This window comes from Mustelus asterias, chromosome 15 (genome assembly GCF_964213995.1).
Source record: "Mustelus asterias chromosome 15, sMusAst1.hap1.1, whole genome shotgun sequence".
In the NCBI taxonomy this organism is placed as follows: Eukaryota; Metazoa; Chordata; class Chondrichthyes; order Carcharhiniformes; family Triakidae; genus Mustelus; species Mustelus asterias.
The window spans coordinates 16,663,839-16,684,873 of NC_135815.1; the positions used below are offsets into that span (position 1 = coordinate 16,663,839).

Below are 21,035 nucleotides of genomic sequence, written 5' to 3' on the forward strand. Positions count from 1 at the left end.
CCAGCCGATGTTTTTGCCCTCAAACTTTCTGATAACCTTTGAACCCATTAATTAGGCTGTCCTCTTGTAGTCTATTACTCTTCTTCAACCTGCTTACTAATTGTTCTGAATTTTACAACCCAAAGAGTGAAAAAGAGCCCTTTCAAAAGTTATCCAACACTTCTTACAAATTGGAAAAAAAATCTATGCTGTTTTCTCCTTAAATTTATAGTGTACTTTCCTCAACTACACTGTTGCAAAATGCCTTTCTCAAGTGATACACCAAGGGGAGCCTGGTTTTCGCAGACAGAAATCTCCACACGACAGCCAATCCTGAGCTGGAGAGCTGTACGGGATTAGGTATTAATGGAGAAAGTGCATGCATCAAGTGTCTCAAGGCACACAGTGCGAAAAATGTCGTCTGGCTTTACCCAAATAAGCAGTGCAAAGGCAGTGTGCATGGACCGGCCTCCCCTACTCCGCCAAAAGCTCCTGCAAGTTTAAAACAAGGCAAAATTATTAGCACTGTAAATCCCGAACATGCTTTTGAAAAAGAACTCAGCATGGTGCCTCCTCATTCACTGAAAGGACTGTTTTTCCTGTCAATTATTTGAATAGACTTTTTGTGCTTCGGAGAGGCATGGAAGTGAGTGTCAAAGGCTTCCAAAATTGTTTTGGGCCATGGCAGTGAATGATTGAGTATGGTAAACTCTCCAGGCATTGCAAATATCAGAGTGTCTGGGCCAAGGCCTCTGGGAGTCTGCGGCAAAACGCGGTGCAGTTACGTGGCAGGAGTTTTCTAATCCTTTGGTAAGAAAATCCCAATTTATAAAGTTAATGTGTTCTCGATGAGGGATTTGAATGAGGGCCATCGACCGCACTTCCCCTGAAACAACTGCAGAAGGATATGATTCGGCACTGCACACCCATTAAATTTCTTAAAATATCCATTTATGAATTCTGTCACCCGGATGCTGAAATGAAGGCTCCTCTCTCCTTGGATCTCATTGGTAATATTCCAGATCTTGCGTCAGAAGGTCGCCAGGACTTGAGCATGCAACCCAGGCTGACACTTCAGTGCCAAGCTGAGAGAGTGCTGCCTTGTCAGCAGTGATGTCTTTCACATTGGACATTAAATTGAGGCCCAGCTGCTATCTCAGGTGAAGGATAGAAGAAAATCCACGACACCATTCGAAGAAAAGCAGGGAGAGTTCTGCCAAGTTTACCAACTGGCATATTTTTTCCCCCTCAAATAGGACCGGGAAAAAAACGGATTCAAACAGTGGCAAGCTTCTTCACCCTCCTTATTAAGCGTTCAAAGGTGCCCTGAGCTTCAGATAGAAGTTAACGTGTCCGTGATAGAACACTTGTCTAGAAATGGGCAGCACATTTCACCTTGATATCTGTGGCACATGCTGTGGAATGGTTGGATCACAATTCCCCACAGCAAGACACCACACTCCAACTTGCTGCTTAGATGTTCGAGTATGTGACGTATGTATTTCCTAAACGGCGATACAATAACAGCAACATTACAGGTCTGGGAGCAGGCAAAGCAAAAGATGAGTAGAAATATTTACTCAGTGCATACTTAAAATAAATGTGCAGTAAGTGCCTAATGTCTTGCATTCCTGATGGCATCTACATCTCACAACAATGCACTTTGAGACACAAGCACTGTAAAATCTCACTTACAGCTTGCGTCTTAGTTTCAGTTCCCTTGTCATAAAGTGGCCCAGGTCTTGTATTCACAACAGCAGCGAACTGGTTGTGGTTTGTCGGAAATGACTGTGGTGTAGCCCAAGCCAGTGGTCCCACCGAGTCCTGTCAGCATGTAAGCTTGGGCTTATTGCAAATATCGGGGCAAGTCCAGGGCAATGATATATTTAAGCTTGCTCCAAACTGGTATGGTTGTAGCACAGGAGGGCAAGCCCTTTAAAACCAAAAGGCGGGTCAAAATTCACTCTCTGCAATCCTGGCACCCACCCTCATTCCTGTACCCCAGTTTTTCAGTCTGCCCCGATGAGAGCCAGGGAGGGGTGAGGAGCTATGGGGGGAGGGGGGAGGAGCTGAGGGGGGAGAGGGGGAGCAGAGCTGGGGGGGGGAGCAGGGAGCAGAGCTGGGGGGGGGGGGAGGAGGAGGGTGTGGCTGCAATTTAAAGTTGTTGATTTTTTTGTGTGATCTATCATTAAAAACACTTCGACAGTGAATGAACTGAGGACAGGCCTTAGAGGACATGTCTTTAGCTCATGTCATTGAAGGATGTGTGACTTTGCTGGGGTTGCACCTTGACAATGGGTTCCCCGATCCACCTGGATCCTTCCTAGAGCAGTGAGAGCAAGTTCCTGCTGCGGCCAACTAAAAAGGTAGGCATGTGGTTTTGAACGCAGTTAGTGCAATACACTGCTGTTTCGTTACTAATCACAAGATATGGGGCCATTGTTTTTCTTTTAAAAATAAAATATGCGGCATGTACATTTAAAGAGTTTTTGGTCGAAGAGGTACGACTCGCACAAAAGAAAGCTGAGCATCTGTACGCACCCTCGTCACTAATTAAACACAGAGGACATTAAAAAACCGTAAAGCTGTAGACAATTAGAATGCTAAATCACCAGCAGGCGAGACGCCCCAATGGCACAGCACATTGGCAAAGGCAGCAATCAGATTCTTCAGGCGGCAAGATTTCAATCTACATCCATGAACTTGGCAATGAGGGAACACATGTGGGAGGGGTGTCATCCAACATTAACCCCTTTGCACTTTCTTGTAGCTGCTTTAAGCAGGGCACGTGGCGAGGCCAGCCAGTTCTTCAGAACGACCTCTGACAGAATGGCAGAGGTGGTGAACCTGGGCAACAAGAGCTGAAAGAGAAAATAGTCAGATGGACACAAAGTGCACGGCGTTACCGGACACTGACCTTTTCGTTGTCTTCTGCGTTCTCTGTTTGGCCATCTCCGCAGAGCTTAGCGTACAGTTTCCAAATCTCAGCATCATTGGTCACTTTAGAGGTCACCCTGCCAAAGAGTTCCCGCAGTTTTCCCGTCAACGCCTTTGCGGAATCTCCTTTGCAATCGGCAATCCCTTCATCCACAGCTCGCACCAGGATTTTCAGAACCTGAAACGGGCACAAGAAGTGACTGCAGTTTATGCACAAGCGTTCTTATTGGTACGCCTGGCCCAGCTGGTAAAATTCTCTTGCTTATGTACCAGAGGCTGTCGGTTTTAGCTCTGTACCAGAAAGTGAGTGCGACAGTAATTTAAGGCAACAAGCCAGTGCGGTACTAAATAAATGAATGCTGCCCTTCATAAAGGGTTTAAAAAATTTATTTATTAGTGTCACAAATAGGATTACATCAACACTGCAATGAACTTACTGTGAAAATCCCCTAGTCGCCACACTCCGATGCCTGTTTGGGTACACGGAGGGAGAATTTAGCATGGCCAATGCACCTAACCAGCACATCTTTCCGACTGTGGGAGGAAACCGGAGCACCCGGAAGAAACCCAAGCAGACAAGAGGAGAATGTGCAGACTCCACGCAGACAGTGATCGAAGCCAGGAATTGAACCTGGGTCCCTGGCACTGTGGGGCAGCAGTGCTAACCACTGTGCCGCCCATGTTTCAAAAGAAAAAAACTGAGCAGATTTTAAGAGATCAGCGGTGAGAGCACGACATTTGGACGCAGTATTTATAAAGTTAAAAAAAATGTCAAGAGCCCTTTGCACTCTAACAGGAGTTTTTTAAAAACAATTACTCTTGAAATTTCCTCTCCTCTCCCAAAGGCTTTGATCCATCGCTTGTTCCACCAGTCACCCTCCATTTCCAAACCGGAGTGAACATTTTACCAATGTACATGACCACTTGGTAAGTGCTGGCAGCCAATTGAATCTCAGGGAGCACTGCAGTTAGATCCAATGCCCAGGGGCACCAAGGGGAATCCTGGCCAATTTTCTCGTCCTTAGCCCAGATGGATGAGGCAATCTGCTGCCTTTCCCACCAACTCTGGTCGAGATCACCCAGTTCTGGTCCCCTACACATTCCTGATTTTCATCATCCCACCCAGTGGCGGCTGTGCCCTCAGTTGCCTGCATCCTAGACGCTGAAATTGGCTCCCTAAAAATCTCTGCCCCTCTCTCCCTCTTTTAGATTCTCTCCAAAACGACTATTCTGACCAAGCGTTTTGTGGTCTGTTGTATTATCTCACGGCTCGTTAACAAAGGTTAGCTGATAGCGAGTCTGTGAACTGCCTTGTCATGATACTATGTTCGGATGTCACAGAAATGGAAGCTGTTTGGCTACGTACAGTGGGAACGAAACCTTCCGAATCAGTATATCCCAACTGGAAAATGATGCAGCATTAATGTTTTCCCGGGAGATCAAGCGTGAATTACTCCCTTAAAGAGAGGGCAAATCCAGGAACCAAAGTGTAGCAAAGGAAATCTGTTAGACTGGAACTGGCTATAATCAGAGTGGAGAACAGCAGAGAAAAATTTAACTGCTGCACGCAAATGATTTAATAAGTCTCGAAATCAAACTGTTGATCTATAATTTTATCCAAACAAATACAAATGAGTCTTTGCATGTGGTTTTACCGTCCCCTGATGAGCAATATACAGGCATTTTTGGAACAATATGAACCAACATTGAAAAACCACATGCAAAAAAGCCACTAATTAATTCTAACTGGTGATCCAGACGTATTAACCTTATAATGAGTAATTTTTACTCTAAAGCACAGAACAGCTGTGGCATTCACTGGCTACAAGAGAACTAGTGAAGATCGCTGACTGTACCGATGTACAGGGACACACTCAATGTCTTTGCTATATAAATAGCAATTACTATACAAGAGGAAACACAGCAATTAAAAATGATAAGATCTCAGAGTTAAAACTTCAAATAAGCTCGTGAACCGGTTAGTGAGTGGATGCGCTATGTGATGTGAATCATATCACATCATCTATTCTGATGGTAGGGGGTTGGTTTAGCTCAGTTGTCTGGGTGGCTGGTTAGTAATACAGAGCAACGCCAACAGCACGGGTTCAATTCCTATACCGGCTGAGGTTGTTCAAGAAGACCCCGCCTTCCCAACCTTGTCCCTCGCCTGAGGTGTGGTTATCCTCACCACCAGTTAAGTCACCACCGGTCAGCTCTCCCCCTCAAAGGGGAGAACAGCCGATGGTCATCTGGGACTATGGTGATTTACCTTTTATTCTCATAATATCAAATCATGACACTTAATCCAACCATTGTCGTGGACATGGACAAAAACTCATGCAGGGAACTAGATATTTGGCATGGTGTTTTGGTTGAAAGTTACCATGGGCATTAATTTTGTTCCACTGGATATGCAGAATAGTACCTCCAGGAATCTTGTCTTCCACTGTCCAATGAGAACTTGTTTTGAATCTTTGCACTCCACAGTTTGGGTGTTGGGCATACCGAAATCCATCGACACTTCATTCATGTAGCCGATGTGACTTGGCATGTTTTTGTTGCTGTCTGATGGATGATGAACTGCAGGAAATTGGTAATTTTGGCATCAAGGTAGAGTCTGAATAATTTTGATCTTCTTCCCCAACACTAAACATTTTCATTCTGTAAAGCAGCCAAACCAGCTAGCTGTTGGTCTAAAACCTTAGTTGGACTCGAGGTTTGATCTGGTCCATTTTAGTGCGTATTGCATTTCTGGCGATGTAACCATTCCAACGCTTCTTGAGGACCCATTCCGATACATGCTTCTCAAGATCAGGCCAGTGGCTGCTCCCTGTTCTGATAGCACATTTGCTCTTGGGAATCCTCTTCAGGGCAGATTCTTTCTTCTTGCATCAGCTTTTCACCAACTTCAAGCCCCTCAATTATTGACCAGTTAAAAGTGACAACTGTTAGCTTGAAAGCAGTTTTGGACTTCATTCATTTTGCTGGAGGGCCCTTTCTGATTGTAACCAGCAATACCATGTGTGTTCTGCTCTCTGTGCGCATGTCTTAAACCCCCGTGCACCTTCTTCACTACACAGCCCTTATCGCCTGCTTGATGCCTTGCACTGACTTACATTATAAGGTAAGTAAAACATGTATTTCTGGGGTGAAAAATTAAGTCTGACTACTAATGTGAATATAGCAGTTCATAGCGGAAAAGGAGGATCAACTTTTACAGCAAGCTTATGGAAAAATGGGGAGGTTTTGCCAGCATAAAAATTGGGCCTTCCTGATTGTTGGATTATATGCCATAAGTTGGCTAGGTAGTAAAAGAGATGCATCATAATTCCCTGCTGTGGGTCCTGTTTATACAATGAATATAACATTTCAAAGCAGAGTGTCTAACATTAGATGTGATTCTGCGAATGGACAACATTTGCTAAATAGTCCTCAGTGCACTAAATATTACACTGACAACCAATTTAAGATTGTTGGTCTGGTTCACAGTATTGTGCATTTGCGTATACTGGAAGCTACATATATTAATATGCAGGCCCTATGCTTTGCAGAAAGAACACATACTCACATTGTGCCTGTTTCTGCTAAACAAAATAAGTGATAGCCATTTGCTGGTTCATTCCTCAGGGCAATTCCTTGACAAGTCACAGTCAAGCTGCCTGGTTTAAATTTTCAAATAATGTATGACAGTTAGAATCATAGAATCCTACAGTGCAGAAAGAGGCCGTTTGGCCCATCGAGTCTGCACCAACCACAATCCCACCCAGACCCTATCCACACATCCCTACATATTTATCCACTAGTCCCTCTAACCTATGCATCCCGGGACACTAAGGGGCAATTTAGAATGGCCAATCAACCTAGCCTGCACATCTTTGGACTGTGGGAGGAAACTGGAACACCCGGAGGAAACCCACACAGACACAGGGAGAATGTGCAAACTCCACACAGACAGCAACCCGAGCTGGGATTCGAACCCAGGTCCCTGGAGCTGTGAAGCAACAGTGCTAACCACTATGCTACCGTGCCGCCCAGTTAACTGTCAGCCACTATTAACTGGTGCATCCTCCATGACACTTCTACCAGCATCCATTTGCCAACCAATCAGCACTCTCTTCTCATACAGTTTAAAATTGTTTCACCTGACATGGTAGTTTTGCGATTGTCCTGATGAGTACAAGATAAAAAGCTTTGACAAAATGTATTTTTCAGCAATACTCAAGTTCTCTACTGCCAAATGACTATTTGAATATAAAATCATTGGTAAAGAAAATTATTTTGTTTAATTTCTACAAGTGTTAGGGTCCATTAAGAATTTCCCTTCAAGTTCAACAGGTTTATTTGAAATTACAAGCTTTTGGAGCGCTGCTCCTTCATCAGGTAAGTGGACTTTAACTTGATGTTGTGAGGCTTCTTACTGTGCGCATCCCAGTCCAATGCCGGCATATCCTCATCAGGGTCTATTAAGGCCTTGTTAGGCTACAGGATCAGACTCCCAAGTTTTCGAAGAAAAGTGAATGATGACCAATTTAATTATTTGACTCTGACCAGTTAGCAATACATTGATCGATGATAATCTTTTGAAGAAGCGCAGGGGAGTTATCCCTGGTGTCTTGGCCAATATTTATCCCTCAATCAACATCACAAAAAACAGAGTTTCTGCTCATTATTACAAGGGTGGCACAGTGGTTAGCACTGCTGCATCTCTGCGCCAGGGACCCGGGTTTGATTCCTGGTTTGAGTCACTGTCTGTGTGAAGTCTGTATGTTCTCCCCGTGTCTGCGTGGGTTTACTGCAGGTGCACCAGTTTCCTCCCACAGTCCGAAAGATGTGCTGGTTAGGTGCATTAGCCATGCAAAATCTTTCCTCAGTGTACCCGAACTGGCGCTGGAGTGTGGCGACTAGGGGATTTTCACAGTAAATTCATTGCAGTGTTCATGTAAGCCTTCTTGTGACACTAATAAATAAACTTTAAACTTTAAAACTTTAGTTGCCTTTTGTGGGCGCTTGGTGTGTACAAATTGGTTTTCACATGTCTTACAGTGCAGCAGTGACTAGATTTCAATGGTACTTTACTGGTTGTAAATCACTTTGAGAGATCCAGTATTCGTGCATAAATGCAAGTCTCTCCACCTCCAACTCCAGTCCTGACTCGTTACTGTTCACAAACGCTTCTCTTTAAATTAATTTTTCTCCTCATATTTCCTTTATTTGACTTTTCTTTGGCTTTTGAGAATTTATCTTTATCCAGTCTACGTGTGCAACTTTCCAGTTCTGCAATATATTAAATCTACTTTTATTGATTCTAGACAATTTCTAGTCAGTGCGTATTGTGTAAATTTCCCTTCAAACCTTGACAATCGCATACAAAGGAGCCACAAAAGGTCATATTAAACAGGTGCAGAAGCAGGTGTTTGCCTGCGGTTGAGTTAAAGGCGTATAGTTGGGGCATTGTGCAGGATTTAGGATTCTGGGTTTTTGGACTAAAGCTCCACAAGGCGAAAAATACTGAGGTTGCTGTTTATACTGAAATAAAGACTGACTCTCACTTATACAACTCAACTTCAGCACGGTCTGGAGCATTTTACAACCAACGTAGAGCTTTTAAACTGCAGTGTTCTAATATAGGAAACACAGCAGCCAATTCTGCCCGTACCAAGTTCCCACAAACATCAATGTGATAATCACCAGATAATCTGGGGTTTTTTTAAACTGATGTAGGTTGAGGGATAAACAATAGGCGGAACCTCAGGCAGAATTCCCCTGTTCTTCTTCAAAAATAGTGCTATTGGTTATCTTACGCCCACCATCTAATTTTAAAAATGCTACTTGCATCATCCCAACAAGAAAATAGTGGCAAGAGTTTCATCATGTGCAGTTTGGACCCTTCCCCCAATGCTTTTCTCCTGTTCCTGACTCGGTGACAGTTCCATAAGTAGGCAGGGTCTCCCATCAACCTGTTCTCTGCCAGATATGAGTTATGGCATAACAATTAAATCTGAAAGAAGTCATGTCATCGCTAAGCTGATCTTACCAATAAAAGTAAAGTTAAAGTTTATTTATTTAAAGTTTATTTATTAGTCACAAGCAGGCTTACATCAACACTGCAATGAAGTTACTGTGAAAATCCCCTAGTTGCCACACTCCGGCGCCTGTTCGGGTACACTGAGGGAGAATTTAGCATGGCCCAATGCACCTAACCAGTGCGTCTTTCAGACTGTGGGAGTAAACTGGAGCACCCGGAGGAAACCCACGCAGACACAGGGAGAACGTGCAAACTCCGCACAGACAGTGACCCAAGCTGGGAATCGAACCCGGGTCCCTGGAGCTGTGAGGCAGCAGTGCTAACCACTGTGCCACCGTGCCGCCCCAATCGGAGATGAAGTGGAGGTTTTCAAACATGGAGGTTCCTTCTCAATACCGTTCACATTGTTCCAATTATTCTGATTCTAGATACCCGATAGTGGAGGAAATGACACTTTGTGAGAAGACTAACAACAAGATGAACGAAAAAAAAACAGAAAATGCTGGATAAACTCAGCAGGTCTGGCAGAATCTGTGGCGAGAGAAAAAGAGTTAACATTTCGAGTCCAATACGACGCTTCTTCAGAAGTCTGAAGATGAGTCACACAGACTCAAAACATTAAGGGTGAGATTCTCCAGCCTCCCAGTCACGCGTTTCCCGCCGGCGGGAGGTGGCACGTTGTTTGCTAGCGGCGGGTTTCTCTGGTCCCGCCGATGTCAATGGGAATTCCCACTGACGTCATCCGATGCCGGCACAGGTGCACTGCCGGTGGGACTGGAGAATCCCACTGGCATGAACAGCTGGAGAATTCCGAATTCCAACTCTGTTTCTCTCTCCACAGATGTTGCCAGACCTGCTGAGCTTATCCAACATTTGCTGTTTTTATTTCAGATTTCTAGCATCCGCCGTATTTTGCTTTTGTTACTAAGATAGGTGCATTGGGCCATGCTAAATTGTCCCTCAGTGTACCCAAACAGGTGACAGAGTGTGGCAACTCGGGGATTTTCACAGTAACTTCATTGCAGTGTTGATGCAAGAATTTGCAACACACAATCGTTGCTGTAAAAAAGGAACTTAGTAAGCACTAGAAGAGAGAAAATTTGCAAAGACTATGTGAGGAAAGGGCAGGGTATTGAGACTAGAATCATAGAATCCTACATAGAAATCATAGAAATCATAGAAACCCTACAGTGCAGAAGGAGGCCATTCGGCCCATCGAGTCTGCACCGACCACAATCCCACCTCACATATTTACCCGCTAATCCCTCTAACCTACGCATCCCAGGACTCTAAGGGGCAATTTTTAACCTGGCCAATCAACCTAACCCGCACATCTTTGGACTGTGGGAGGAAACCGGAGCACCCGGAGGAAACCCACGCAGACACGAGGAGAATGTGCAAACTCCACACAGACAGTGACCCGAGCCGGGAATCGAACCCGGGACCCTGGAGCTGTGAAGCAGCAGTGCTAACCACTGTGCTACCGTGCCGCCCGACAGTGCAGAAGGAGGCCATTTGGCCCATCGAGCCTACACCGATAACAATCCCACCTAGGCTCTATCCCCATAACTCCCATGCATAACCGCCTAGTTAGTCCCCCTGACACCAAGGGGCAATTTAGCATGTCAGCAACCAATCCACCTAACCTGCTCATCTTTGGACTCTGGGAAGAAACCAAGAGGAAGCCCATGCGGACACGGGGAGAATGTGCAAACTCCACACACGCAGTGACCCAAGCTGGCAATGAACCCAGGTCCCTGATGCTGTGAGGCAGCAGTGCTAACCACTGTGCCGTCGTTCGGCCCATGCTGCCAAGAGCTGAGTGGCTCTTGTAAACAATGGGTTTTGTTTAAAGAAATAGGTTAAAACAATGACAGTCCTTTTGTGACTGATGTTGCCATTGAATGAGTCTGTTGAAGTTATCTCTTAACAGTTTTTCTCTTGTCAAACAAAAATCCAGCTTCTCTATTTTTAACTGAAGTGTGGCTCAAAGTAATCTTTGGCAGCAAACTGTGGATGGTGGTTAAGAACACAGTCCTCTCAAATTGTGATCCCGGGCCTTCAGATTATCACCATTTTGCGGAGGGCGGTTTCTCAGGAGGAACTTCAAGAGAGTTTGCAAAAGAAAGTGGCTTCTGCCAGTGTAAGCAGACAATCTTCCTGTCCAAGCAGTATCGGCATTACTCACCTAAACAGAACTGTCCCAAAAGCTGGGGAGGTTGCCAGAGCGAATACAAAAATCACACAACGAACAGAACAGCACACAAGGCAACCCCCAAATCTCTGCAAAAGCACCTCAGCTTGTCTCACTCCCCAGTCCTTTCCCTCCAAGCCCGTGCAAATCTTCTCTTCTAGAACCTCCCTTATTACAGCCACAATTCAATCTACTTCCACCAGACTCTTGGGCAATGAAAATTATTTTAGAAGGAGTCAGCACGTGTAAGTAATGGCTGATTCTGCTCATGCACGTGCACTGGTTCTGAAAAGGATCCTCTTAAAATGAAAAGGGCTATTGCCCCCCTCCCGATCGAATAAGTAATGGTTAACAACTGCCTTCCTGTCTCATGGTAGTGGGCGAGTGGTATGCAGCTGCTACTTAACAAATATTTTGTTATACCTCGCGCACAATGTCCTTTTGTTATTCCATTAAGTTACTTATCCGCTCGCTTAATTACTCTCTTATTAAATTGCTAAATTATTCATGCTGCAGCTAGTTTTGGCCAATCACCCAAGCTTCTTGATTATACACTAATAGATTTGTTATTAAACGTGCTGATAGATCCTCATTCATTGTGTGAAACCGCATTTCACCACTGTTCCGTTTGGACAGCCAACTCACTTTTCAAAACTAAACTATTCTGATGAACAGAAACACTCTTGGGATTTCTTCTATTTCTTTTTGATGTTTCAGAATATCTGGTGGTTGCACAGCTGCTACCATTCATTGGCTTGGCACTCACATGGAAAATAACCACATTGGTGAGATGCCATAGAGTGTCCGGTGCTTGTGCAGCACTTATCCTTTCAGGGATCAATCGCCGCAGAAGAGAAGAGGCGAAAACTGGTAAAAGAAAGCATTCTCCCAGGCGCAATGTTTACTTTCCTGATTTCAAAGTACTGTAGAAAAGGTGAGCCTCTGGATAAAACAATAGGAGACACTGGCAGGAGGGATGGAAACTTCCCACACTTGTGCCACTCCATCCATTATAGAATTATAGAAACCTGACAAGTGCAGAAGGAGGCCATTCGGCCCATCGAGTCTACACTGACCACAATCCCACCCAGGCCCTATTCCCGTAACCCCCACATGTTTACCCTTGCTAGTCCCCCTGACACTATGGTCAATTTAGCATGGTCAATTAACCTAACCCGCACATCATGTGGGAGGAACGGCGGGAGGGACTGTGGGAGGAAACCGGAGCATCTGGAGGAAACCCACGCAGACATGAGGGGAATGTGCAAACTCCACGCAGGCAGTGACCCGAGGCCGGAATTGAACCCGGGTCCCTGGCGCTGTGAGGCAGCAGTGCTAACTGCTGTGCCACCCCAGAGGTAAATGTGGTGGAGTAACTTCGTCAGCACGTGCACTCTCTCTGTGAAAATGTGCTACAAAGGCACGGTTTATTTTTAATAACATTTTTTTCATAACATTTTCTGTCCAAGCATCACATTTTAATTAAAAAGTGTTTGGAATATCAGCCCCTGTAACAAAATAGTCTATAAGCACACCAGAATTCCTTACCAAAAAACACAATCATTGTTCCCAATGCCCTTGAACATCAGGTCTGGATAAACGCACGCTATGACTTTTCTCTGAGCAATTGACTCTCTCCCACTTAGAAGCCAAACTTTTCAAAAAGAATTTGAGAGAGAGAGAAATGCAATCAGGATTTCTACAATTTCTCACTGAGGTCTTTGAATATTTGTCAGTAACATCAAGTTCCAGCAAGACCAAGGAGGTGAGTCACACACAATGCCGTTGAAATTTAAAACCCACCATTAAAAAGGAAGGAATCTTTGCTGAAATGACCTTATAAAAAGGATCTCGCCAAAATACTTTCATTGCCTATATGGTCGAGAGCACTTTTTCCTCTCACTGGCCTAGAGTCTTTTCCCTGTTTTTTTTGGGTAAGGAGGTGTGTAGTCATGTCTTGATGCTCCAGCCACCATGATGGGGTTAGTTAGTCTTATCCTGGGCGGCACGGTGGCACAGTGGTTAGCACTGCTGCCTCACAGCTCCAGAGACGTGGGTTCGATTCCCGGCTTGGGTCACTGTCTGTGTGGAGTTCGCACGTTCTCCCCGTGTCTGCGTGGGTTTCCTCCAGGTGCTCCAGTTTCCTCCCACAGTCCAAAGATGTGCGGGTTCGGTGCATTGGCCATGCTAAATTACCCCTTGGTGCCCTGGGATGCGTAGGTTAGAGGGATTAGTGGGGCAAATATGTGGGGTTAAGGGGAGAGGGCCTTGGTGGGATTGTTGTCGGTGCAGACTCGATGGGCCGAATGGCCTCCTTCTGGACTGTAGGGATTCTATCCTGCTATTCATTTCACATCCTGCTTAAATTAGCCATCAAGAGACAGGTGACCACCAATTGTACTGAATCTCAGGTTAGTCTTCCATGCTAAACTGCAGGTACATAACATAAAAACACACGTTTACACCTATGATATCCTTACACAACGAGCTCCTGATGTTCAGGTCATCAGCAAGAATCACCAAGTGATGATAGCCAGGTGCTTCCTTCACAGGAAAGGGAGGTTGAGTCGCACCTCATTACAGGCTTGGTTAAGAACAAATTGTCAGGAGGTCATTTCCTGCGAGTCTACACCCTCATTTGGGGATGATGCATAGCTTGTCTGCAGTACCGGAAAACATTAAAAACTTGAGACAAACTTCTTTAAGATGGAAAATTACTTGCTTTAAATATTACCTAGCAGGGTCACCTTCTCCATGTTGTTTATTTACTGTCAGTCTTGGCTGGCTTGGTAGTATTTTCCTTTCTGAGTCAATAGTTCTTGCAGCCAAGTCCCATGCTGGAGGCTTGAGCACAAGAACCTGGCTGCAATGCTGAGGGAGTGCTGCACTGGCAGAGGTGCCGGGCGGGATTTTCCAGCCATGCACACCCCAAGACCGGAAAATCCCACCCCAGGTCAACGGACCATTACATAGTCCACCCCCGCCCGCTACGATTCCCGTGGCGGGACAGGAAAATTCCGCCCGTCATCTTTCAGCTGTGACATTAAACCAAGTCCCTGTTTCTTCTCAGGTGGAAGTAAAAGATCCCAGGGCACTATTTTGAAGAGCTGGGCAGTTAACCCCAGTGTCGTGATGAATACTTATCCCTCAGTTAAAATCACAAAAATTAGATTATCTGGCCACTATCATTTTGCTGTGGGACAAACTGGGTGCCATGTTTCTTCATTACAACAGTGAACACACTGTAAAGTATTTTGCAACATTGAGGTTGTAAAAGGCACTACACAAATGCAAGGTTTTCATTTGTTCATGCAGTCTGCCCGTCCAATCCAGCTACCAATGTGAATGATGTTAATTCAATTCTAGGAAAATATAACTCACTGTTTAAAGGAATGAGTTTCTGGGCAATTCAGACTAGAAGCATTCCAGATTTCATTCCTAGTCTGTGCTGAGTTCATAGAATCCCTACGGTGCAGAAGGAGGCCATTTGGCCCATTGAGTCTGTACCAACTCTCTGACAGAGTATCTTACCCGGGTCCACCACCCTGCCCTATCCCTGTAACCCCATGCATTTACCATGGCTAATCCATCTAACCTACACATCTTGGGATACTAAAGGGCAATTTATCATGGCCAATCCACCTAAGCTGCACATCTCTGGACTGTGGGACGAAACCGGAGCACCTGGAGGAAACCCACACAGACATGGGGGGAACGTGCCAACTCTACACAATGACCCGAGGTCGGAATTGCACCTGGGTCCCTGGTGCTGTGAAGCAGCAGTGCTAACCACTCTGCCACCGTGCCGCCCTAAATTTCAGTCAGGCCAGCAGTAGGGACCCCATAATTGAACATTTCCCTCACCAACAACCATGACAACATCACCAGGATAAAACCTGGGGCGCATGGAGTTAAATTCAAACTTTTCAGTGTTGGAAATCTGCTGCAGGCAATGACACGTTCCTGATTTTGGTTGAGGGATGAATGTTGGCTAGGACTTTCAGGGAACTCCCTTTAAACTCTTTTTTAAATAGCGTCTTGGGCTCTTTTACATTCTGCAGAACAGGAGTTTAATGATTCATGCAAAAGGTGGAGCCCTTTGAAATGCAACACCGCCTTAAAAAGGTTTGATCACACAGAGGTGAGAGTGCTGCCACTAAACCAGACTGGTTATTAACAGACGTAATTCCAGGAACGTCCCGTTCTCGCTTTTATAGAATCCTGTGTGTCAAAGGAAAAAAACAACTATTACAGAAGATGAGCTGCTGCAGTCTCCACCGGGTTTGTGTGAACACATTCTGCCTGCTATATGTTACGGCTGGGAGAACATGTGACAAACCTTACGACAGTTCACTGAAAATTATCTATGCTATTGAAACTGGTGTCATCACCAAAACAGCCAGCAGATAATATGCTTTTTCTTCTGATGCATAGTTTTACAGCACAGAAAGAGGCCCTTAGGCCCATCGAGTCCATGACAGCCATCAAGCACCTATCTATTCCAATCCCATTCTTTGGCACTTGGTCAAGGCTAAAGTTATAGACCTCCAAGCTCTATAATAAAATATCGTGGCCATGATGTGGAGACGCCGGCGTTGGACTGGGGTGGGCACAGTAAGAAGTTTCACAACACCAGGTTAAAGTCCAACAGGTTTATCTGGCATCACGAGCTTTCAGAGGGCTGCATCTTCATCAGGTGATTCCAAATAAATGTGTTGGGACATTAGCCTCATGTTGTGAGGCTTCTTACTATAATAAAATAGATATACTGATTTAATAGGCAGCCACATCTCGCAGTATATAGCGGTTACAATCTAATAGCAACAAAAACAGAAAATGCTAGAAAATCTCAGCAGGTCTGACAGCATCTGTGGAGAGAGAATAGAGCCAACATTTCATATCAGGATGATCCAGACTTGAAACATTGGCTCTATTCTCTCCCTGATTGCTTGCGGTGTTGCCATGGAAAAAAGTAAGAAATTTCACAACCCCAGGTTAAAACCCAACAGGTTTATTTGGAATTACGAGCTTTCGGAGCGCTGCTCTTTCATCAGCCCACCCCAGTCCAACACCAGGTTAAAGTCCATCTCCACATCATGGCCACGGAGAAAGCAACGGAGAACGTTAGGCTCCCCAAGCTCTAATGAGCAACATTTACTGTTAACTGGTGCCCATTAGGGACCAGGTTGAGATCGCCTAAACTAATTCAAAAAAGATGTAAAGATTAAACATATTTCTTTTGTTTGCCTAGAGTGGGTCCCTGCATATGAATGCATGCTGCTTCTAACAAGCATGAGTGAGTTACGTGAGAAGCTTGACGGATTGTCTTAAATCGGTTGCTAATGTAGAATATTGGCACATCCAGGATTGTTAGACTCACAAAGGAATATGTTTGTATAGATGAGTGCAAGATGAACAGCTCCAGCAACACATCACTTCTTGCAGCAACAATTAAAGAAACCACACTCTCCGAGCTGGTTTAGCATTGTGCTAATTATGGAAAAGAGGGGATAAAATGGGCGGCACAAGTGGTTAGCACTGCTACCTCACAGCGCCAGGGACCCGGGTTCAATTCCAGCCTCGGGTCACTGTCTATGTGGAGTTTGTACATTCTCCCTGTGTCTGCATTGGTTTCCTCCGGGTGCTCTGGTTTCCTCCCACAGTCCAAAGATGTGCGGGTTAGGTTGATTGGCCATGCTAAATTGCCCCTCAGTGTCAGGGGATTAGCAGGGTAAGTAAGTAGGGTTATGGGGAGAGGGCCTGGGTGGGATTGTGGTCGGTGCAGACTCGATGGCCAAATGGCCTCCTTCTGCACTGTCAGGATTCTATGAAAATGGGGGTGGTTAACTTAACATTCAGTGCACCTTAACAAGGCATAAACCTATGAGTAAGCACAGCTCTTTACGTCCAAAAGTGAATGGAGCACTTAAAACGCCAGGACAGACAACTTTCAGATTGACATTAACTCAGGGGACAGAATTTTCCCTTCCTGCCTGCCATGGGAATCGGAGCGGGCGGGACACGGACCATGCAAAGGTCCGTTGACCTCAGATGGGATTTTCCAGCCTTGGGACGAGCGCAGCCGGAAAATCTTGTCTCGGATGTTAAAAGAGGATAATGGCTATCATGTTCTGGCCGACATAAATGACTACCAATTTTTTTAAGTGGACTTTTTAAGTGGTGGGACTGTACTGACAGACAGGTAGAGCTCAAACATCAACAGATACAGAAACCGATTACTGACATTAATCTACTGACATGAGGACTCAATTTTGAAACTTGAGCTCAACATTGCCAAAACCCAAGCCTCAGAAAAGCAAGCCCGACTGCAACACATTTCCATTTCCCACACCAGGCATCCTTATACATTCTAAGTGGAACTGCCAATTTAATGTCAATTAGTGTCTAATTATGAACAATTTTTGCTGTTAACTGGTGCCCATTAGGAACCGGGTTGAGACTGCCTAAAGTAATTTCCCCAAGGACACTTGCAGCCAGCAAAGAAAGGAAACTTTAATCCACCAGTCTGGGCTGCACTCCAGACCCCAGGTTCCTGAACTGAAAGGACAGCATGCTACCACACTGCACCATATAGTATTCCCTTTTTTATTTAATCCGCTCCGCTGGCAGAAGCTAAATAAAACATCCCCTACAAGATAATGGCAATTTATCAACTTTCCCTGTTCGGCTCACAAATTAGTCATGAAAGAAAGCCCTCAAAAAATGAAAATTAGAAAAACCTCAAAGGGTTTTGCTGCCTTTATGATGGACTTTGAACAAAATGAACCACAGATTAGTCATTGTCTGCGATTAGGCAAGACAAATTTGCGTCAGCACCAGTAATGTGAGGAGTCAAATTGCTGCTCCCACATTATTACTGTACTTTTTGGTGATTTAGTGATTGCAACCAAATAATCAAACAAGCACCAAAACATCTCAACAAATAAGATGGAAGAATACAGCAGTTCTGCTTTGAGCTCAAGTAGGGCATAGTTTCAGAATACTTCTCCCCTTCTCAGCATCGTACGTTCTTCTCTAGAGCTGGCAGGGCAATGGCAATCGGGAGCCAACAGGCAGAGCACTGGCATACAATGATTATTAATTCCGCTCACTCCCTGGCTCTCGCTTTTATCTCACCCCTCTGTCCCCAAAGGCCTGGCTTTTAAAATCCAGCTTCTCACTACTTGGGAAACCGCAGGCGCGAATTCGAGTCCAGCCACACACCGCCGAGGCCCAAATCTCTGCCACGAGGTCCGCACCCACCAGGCAGTCAAGGGGAAAATAAACAGGGAAACATGCTGGGTGCAGAAAAACTGTACTGGTATTGGAGTTAATAATTCCATCTCCACAAATACACAATAGGTACAAGTGTAGCTGCGAATGGAAGGCAATATAAAAGAGCAAAGAGGGTTAAAATATCTTATGTACTTAGATCAAAAAAGCCCACGTTGCAAGTCTGGAAGTGAATTATTTAAAACATTTGTTCTCGGGACGCAAGTAAAGCTGGCATTTATTGTTCATCCCCATGCTTCAGAATAGTTTGCCGTGCCACTTCAGCAGGCGGTTAACCACGAATCATGTTGATGTTTGATTTGATTTATTATTGTCACATGTAATAACATACAGTGAAAAGTGTTGTTTCTCGCGCGCTATACAGACAAAACATGCCATTCATAGAGAAGGAAAGGAGAGAGTGCAGAATGTAGTGTTACAGTCATAGCTAGGGTGTAGAGAAAGATCAACTTAATGCGAGGCAGGTCCATTCAAAAAGTTTGATGGCAGCAGGGAAGGAGCTGTTCTTGAGTCGGTTGGTACGTGACCAAAGACGTTTGTATATTTTTCCTGACGGGAGAAGGTGGAAGAGAGTATGTCCCGGGGTGCGTGGGGTCCTTAATTATGCTGGTTGCTTTTCTGAGGCAGTGGGGAACTGGAGTCACATCTAGGCCAGAGCAGGTAAGGAGGGCATGTTTCCATCATGAAAAGACAGTGGACTGGCTGATAGCATTCTCAAAGAGCCGTGATTCAAGACTGGCCCGACTCACCACTTGTGCAACTTCCATTCTCTCTTTCCCCTATCGATACGATTGATATGGGGAGATAGTGGTGTCGTGGGAATGTCACTTGACTGGAAATCCAGAGGCTCAGGGGATTCAGGTTCAAATCACAGCACAGCAGATAGTGGAATTCAAATTCAATTACGAAAAGGTAATCTCAGTAATGACGGCTATGAAACCATTAACCATTGTCGTAAAAACCCATCTGGTTCACTAATGTCCTTCAGGGAAGGAAATTTGCCGCCCAGTCTGGCCAAACGGGACTCCTGACCCACAGCAATGTGGTTGACTCTAACTGCCCTCTGAAGTGACTAGCAAGTTACTTAGCTCAAGGACAATTAGGGATGGGCAACAAATGCTGGCCTTGTCCAGAAACTCCCACAGCCCATGAAAGAATACATTTTTAAAAATCCTCTTGACTGCTTCAGACGCCTTTGCCCCCTCTGTCCTGCATATCTTTCTCTGAATTAGTTTAAAATGAACTGCAGGGAACGGAAATATTTCTTGAAGTATCAGAATGAGGCTTTGCACAAAGGTTTTATTATTAAATTTGGAGATTGTGACATCAGGGCCTTGTGCTTTTTGAAGCAATGAGTGAAGAGATTGCGAGTTGGGGGGGGCGGCAGGGAATTAACTTGGAAGAAGTTACTGACTGCACTGTGTGTCGAAGCAGGCGTGACGCAGTCTCTGACTGAGAATAATTCAGTTTCAAGTGGACATGTTGAACTCAGCTCCGTCAAACTGTCTGGTTCAGAAACTTTTTCAAACTAAACAAGTGTCAGCACTAAGCTCAGCTTGTAGCACTCTCTGACTCAGAAGATTCAGGTTTAAGTCACCCTGTTAAATCTGAAGCAATGAAAAGGTTGCCAATATAGACAGTGCTGCATTGTCGACAGTGAAACATTAAACTTCATGGTTCAGCTCACGTACTGAATTTCCCACGTACTGAATTTGAAAAGAAGAAGTGTGTTAGTTGAATTGGGTTTCTTGGCCAATATTTCGGGGCAAAATTAACAGAAAGTTGGACAAAAGTGGATAAATCAGCAACAGTTTGGTAAAGAGAAATCTTGTTTTAGCCAGCTTGAGTTTTAAAAAAAAAACGAGGTAACAAAAAGAGAGGGTTGATGAAGGCACCGCATTTGATGTGGTGTATATGGACTTCCAAAGTGCCACGTAATAGGTTCCTCAACAAAGTTGAGGCCCATGGAGTAAAAGTGACAGTGAACACAAAGTTGGCTGAGTGAAAACAGAGTAGTGGTAAACGGTTTGATTTTGATTTGATTTATCATTGTCACATGTATTAGTATACAGTGAAAAGTATTGTTTCTTTAGAACAAGCCATCATTACGAGGGAGGAAGTGTTAGGTGAATTAAAAAGCATTAAGGTAGACAAACCCCCAGGGCCAGATGGCATCTATCCCAAATTACTGAGGGAGACAAGAGATGAAATTGCTGGCCCTCTAACAGAAATCTTCGCTGGCCACTGGTGAGGTACCAGAGGATTGGACGATAGCCAATGTTGTCCCGTTATTTAAGAAGGGTAGCAAGGATAACCCGGGTAATTATAGGCCGGTGAGCTTGATGCCCGTGATAATGAAACTGTTGGAGAAGATTCTTAGGCATAGGATCTATACACATTTGGAACTGAATGGTCTTGTTAGCGACAGACAGCATGGTTTTGTACATGGGAGGTCATGTCTCACTAATATAGTTTTTGAGGAGGTGACAAAAATGATTGACGAAGGAAGGGCTTAGGATGTTGTCTACATGGACTTTAGTAAGGCAAGCTGGTGCAAAAGAGTAGAGCTCACGGCACAAAGGATGAACTGGCTAGATGGATTTAGAA

At 44.8% G+C, this 21,035-nt stretch overlaps 1 protein-coding gene across 1 annotated transcript in view; it reads right to left on the reverse strand.

Annotated features, from left to right (window-relative positions):
• ttc27 (tetratricopeptide repeat domain 27) overlaps positions 1-21,035 on the reverse strand; it is a 215,152-nt gene that overhangs the window by 24,096 nt on the left and 170,021 nt on the right. The window contains exon 17 of the mRNA XM_078229562.1: positions 2,897-3,094. Within this exon, the coding sequence (XP_078085688.1) occupies positions 2,897-3,094 (198 nt within the window). The remainder of the gene's footprint in view (positions 1-2,896; positions 3,095-21,035) is intronic.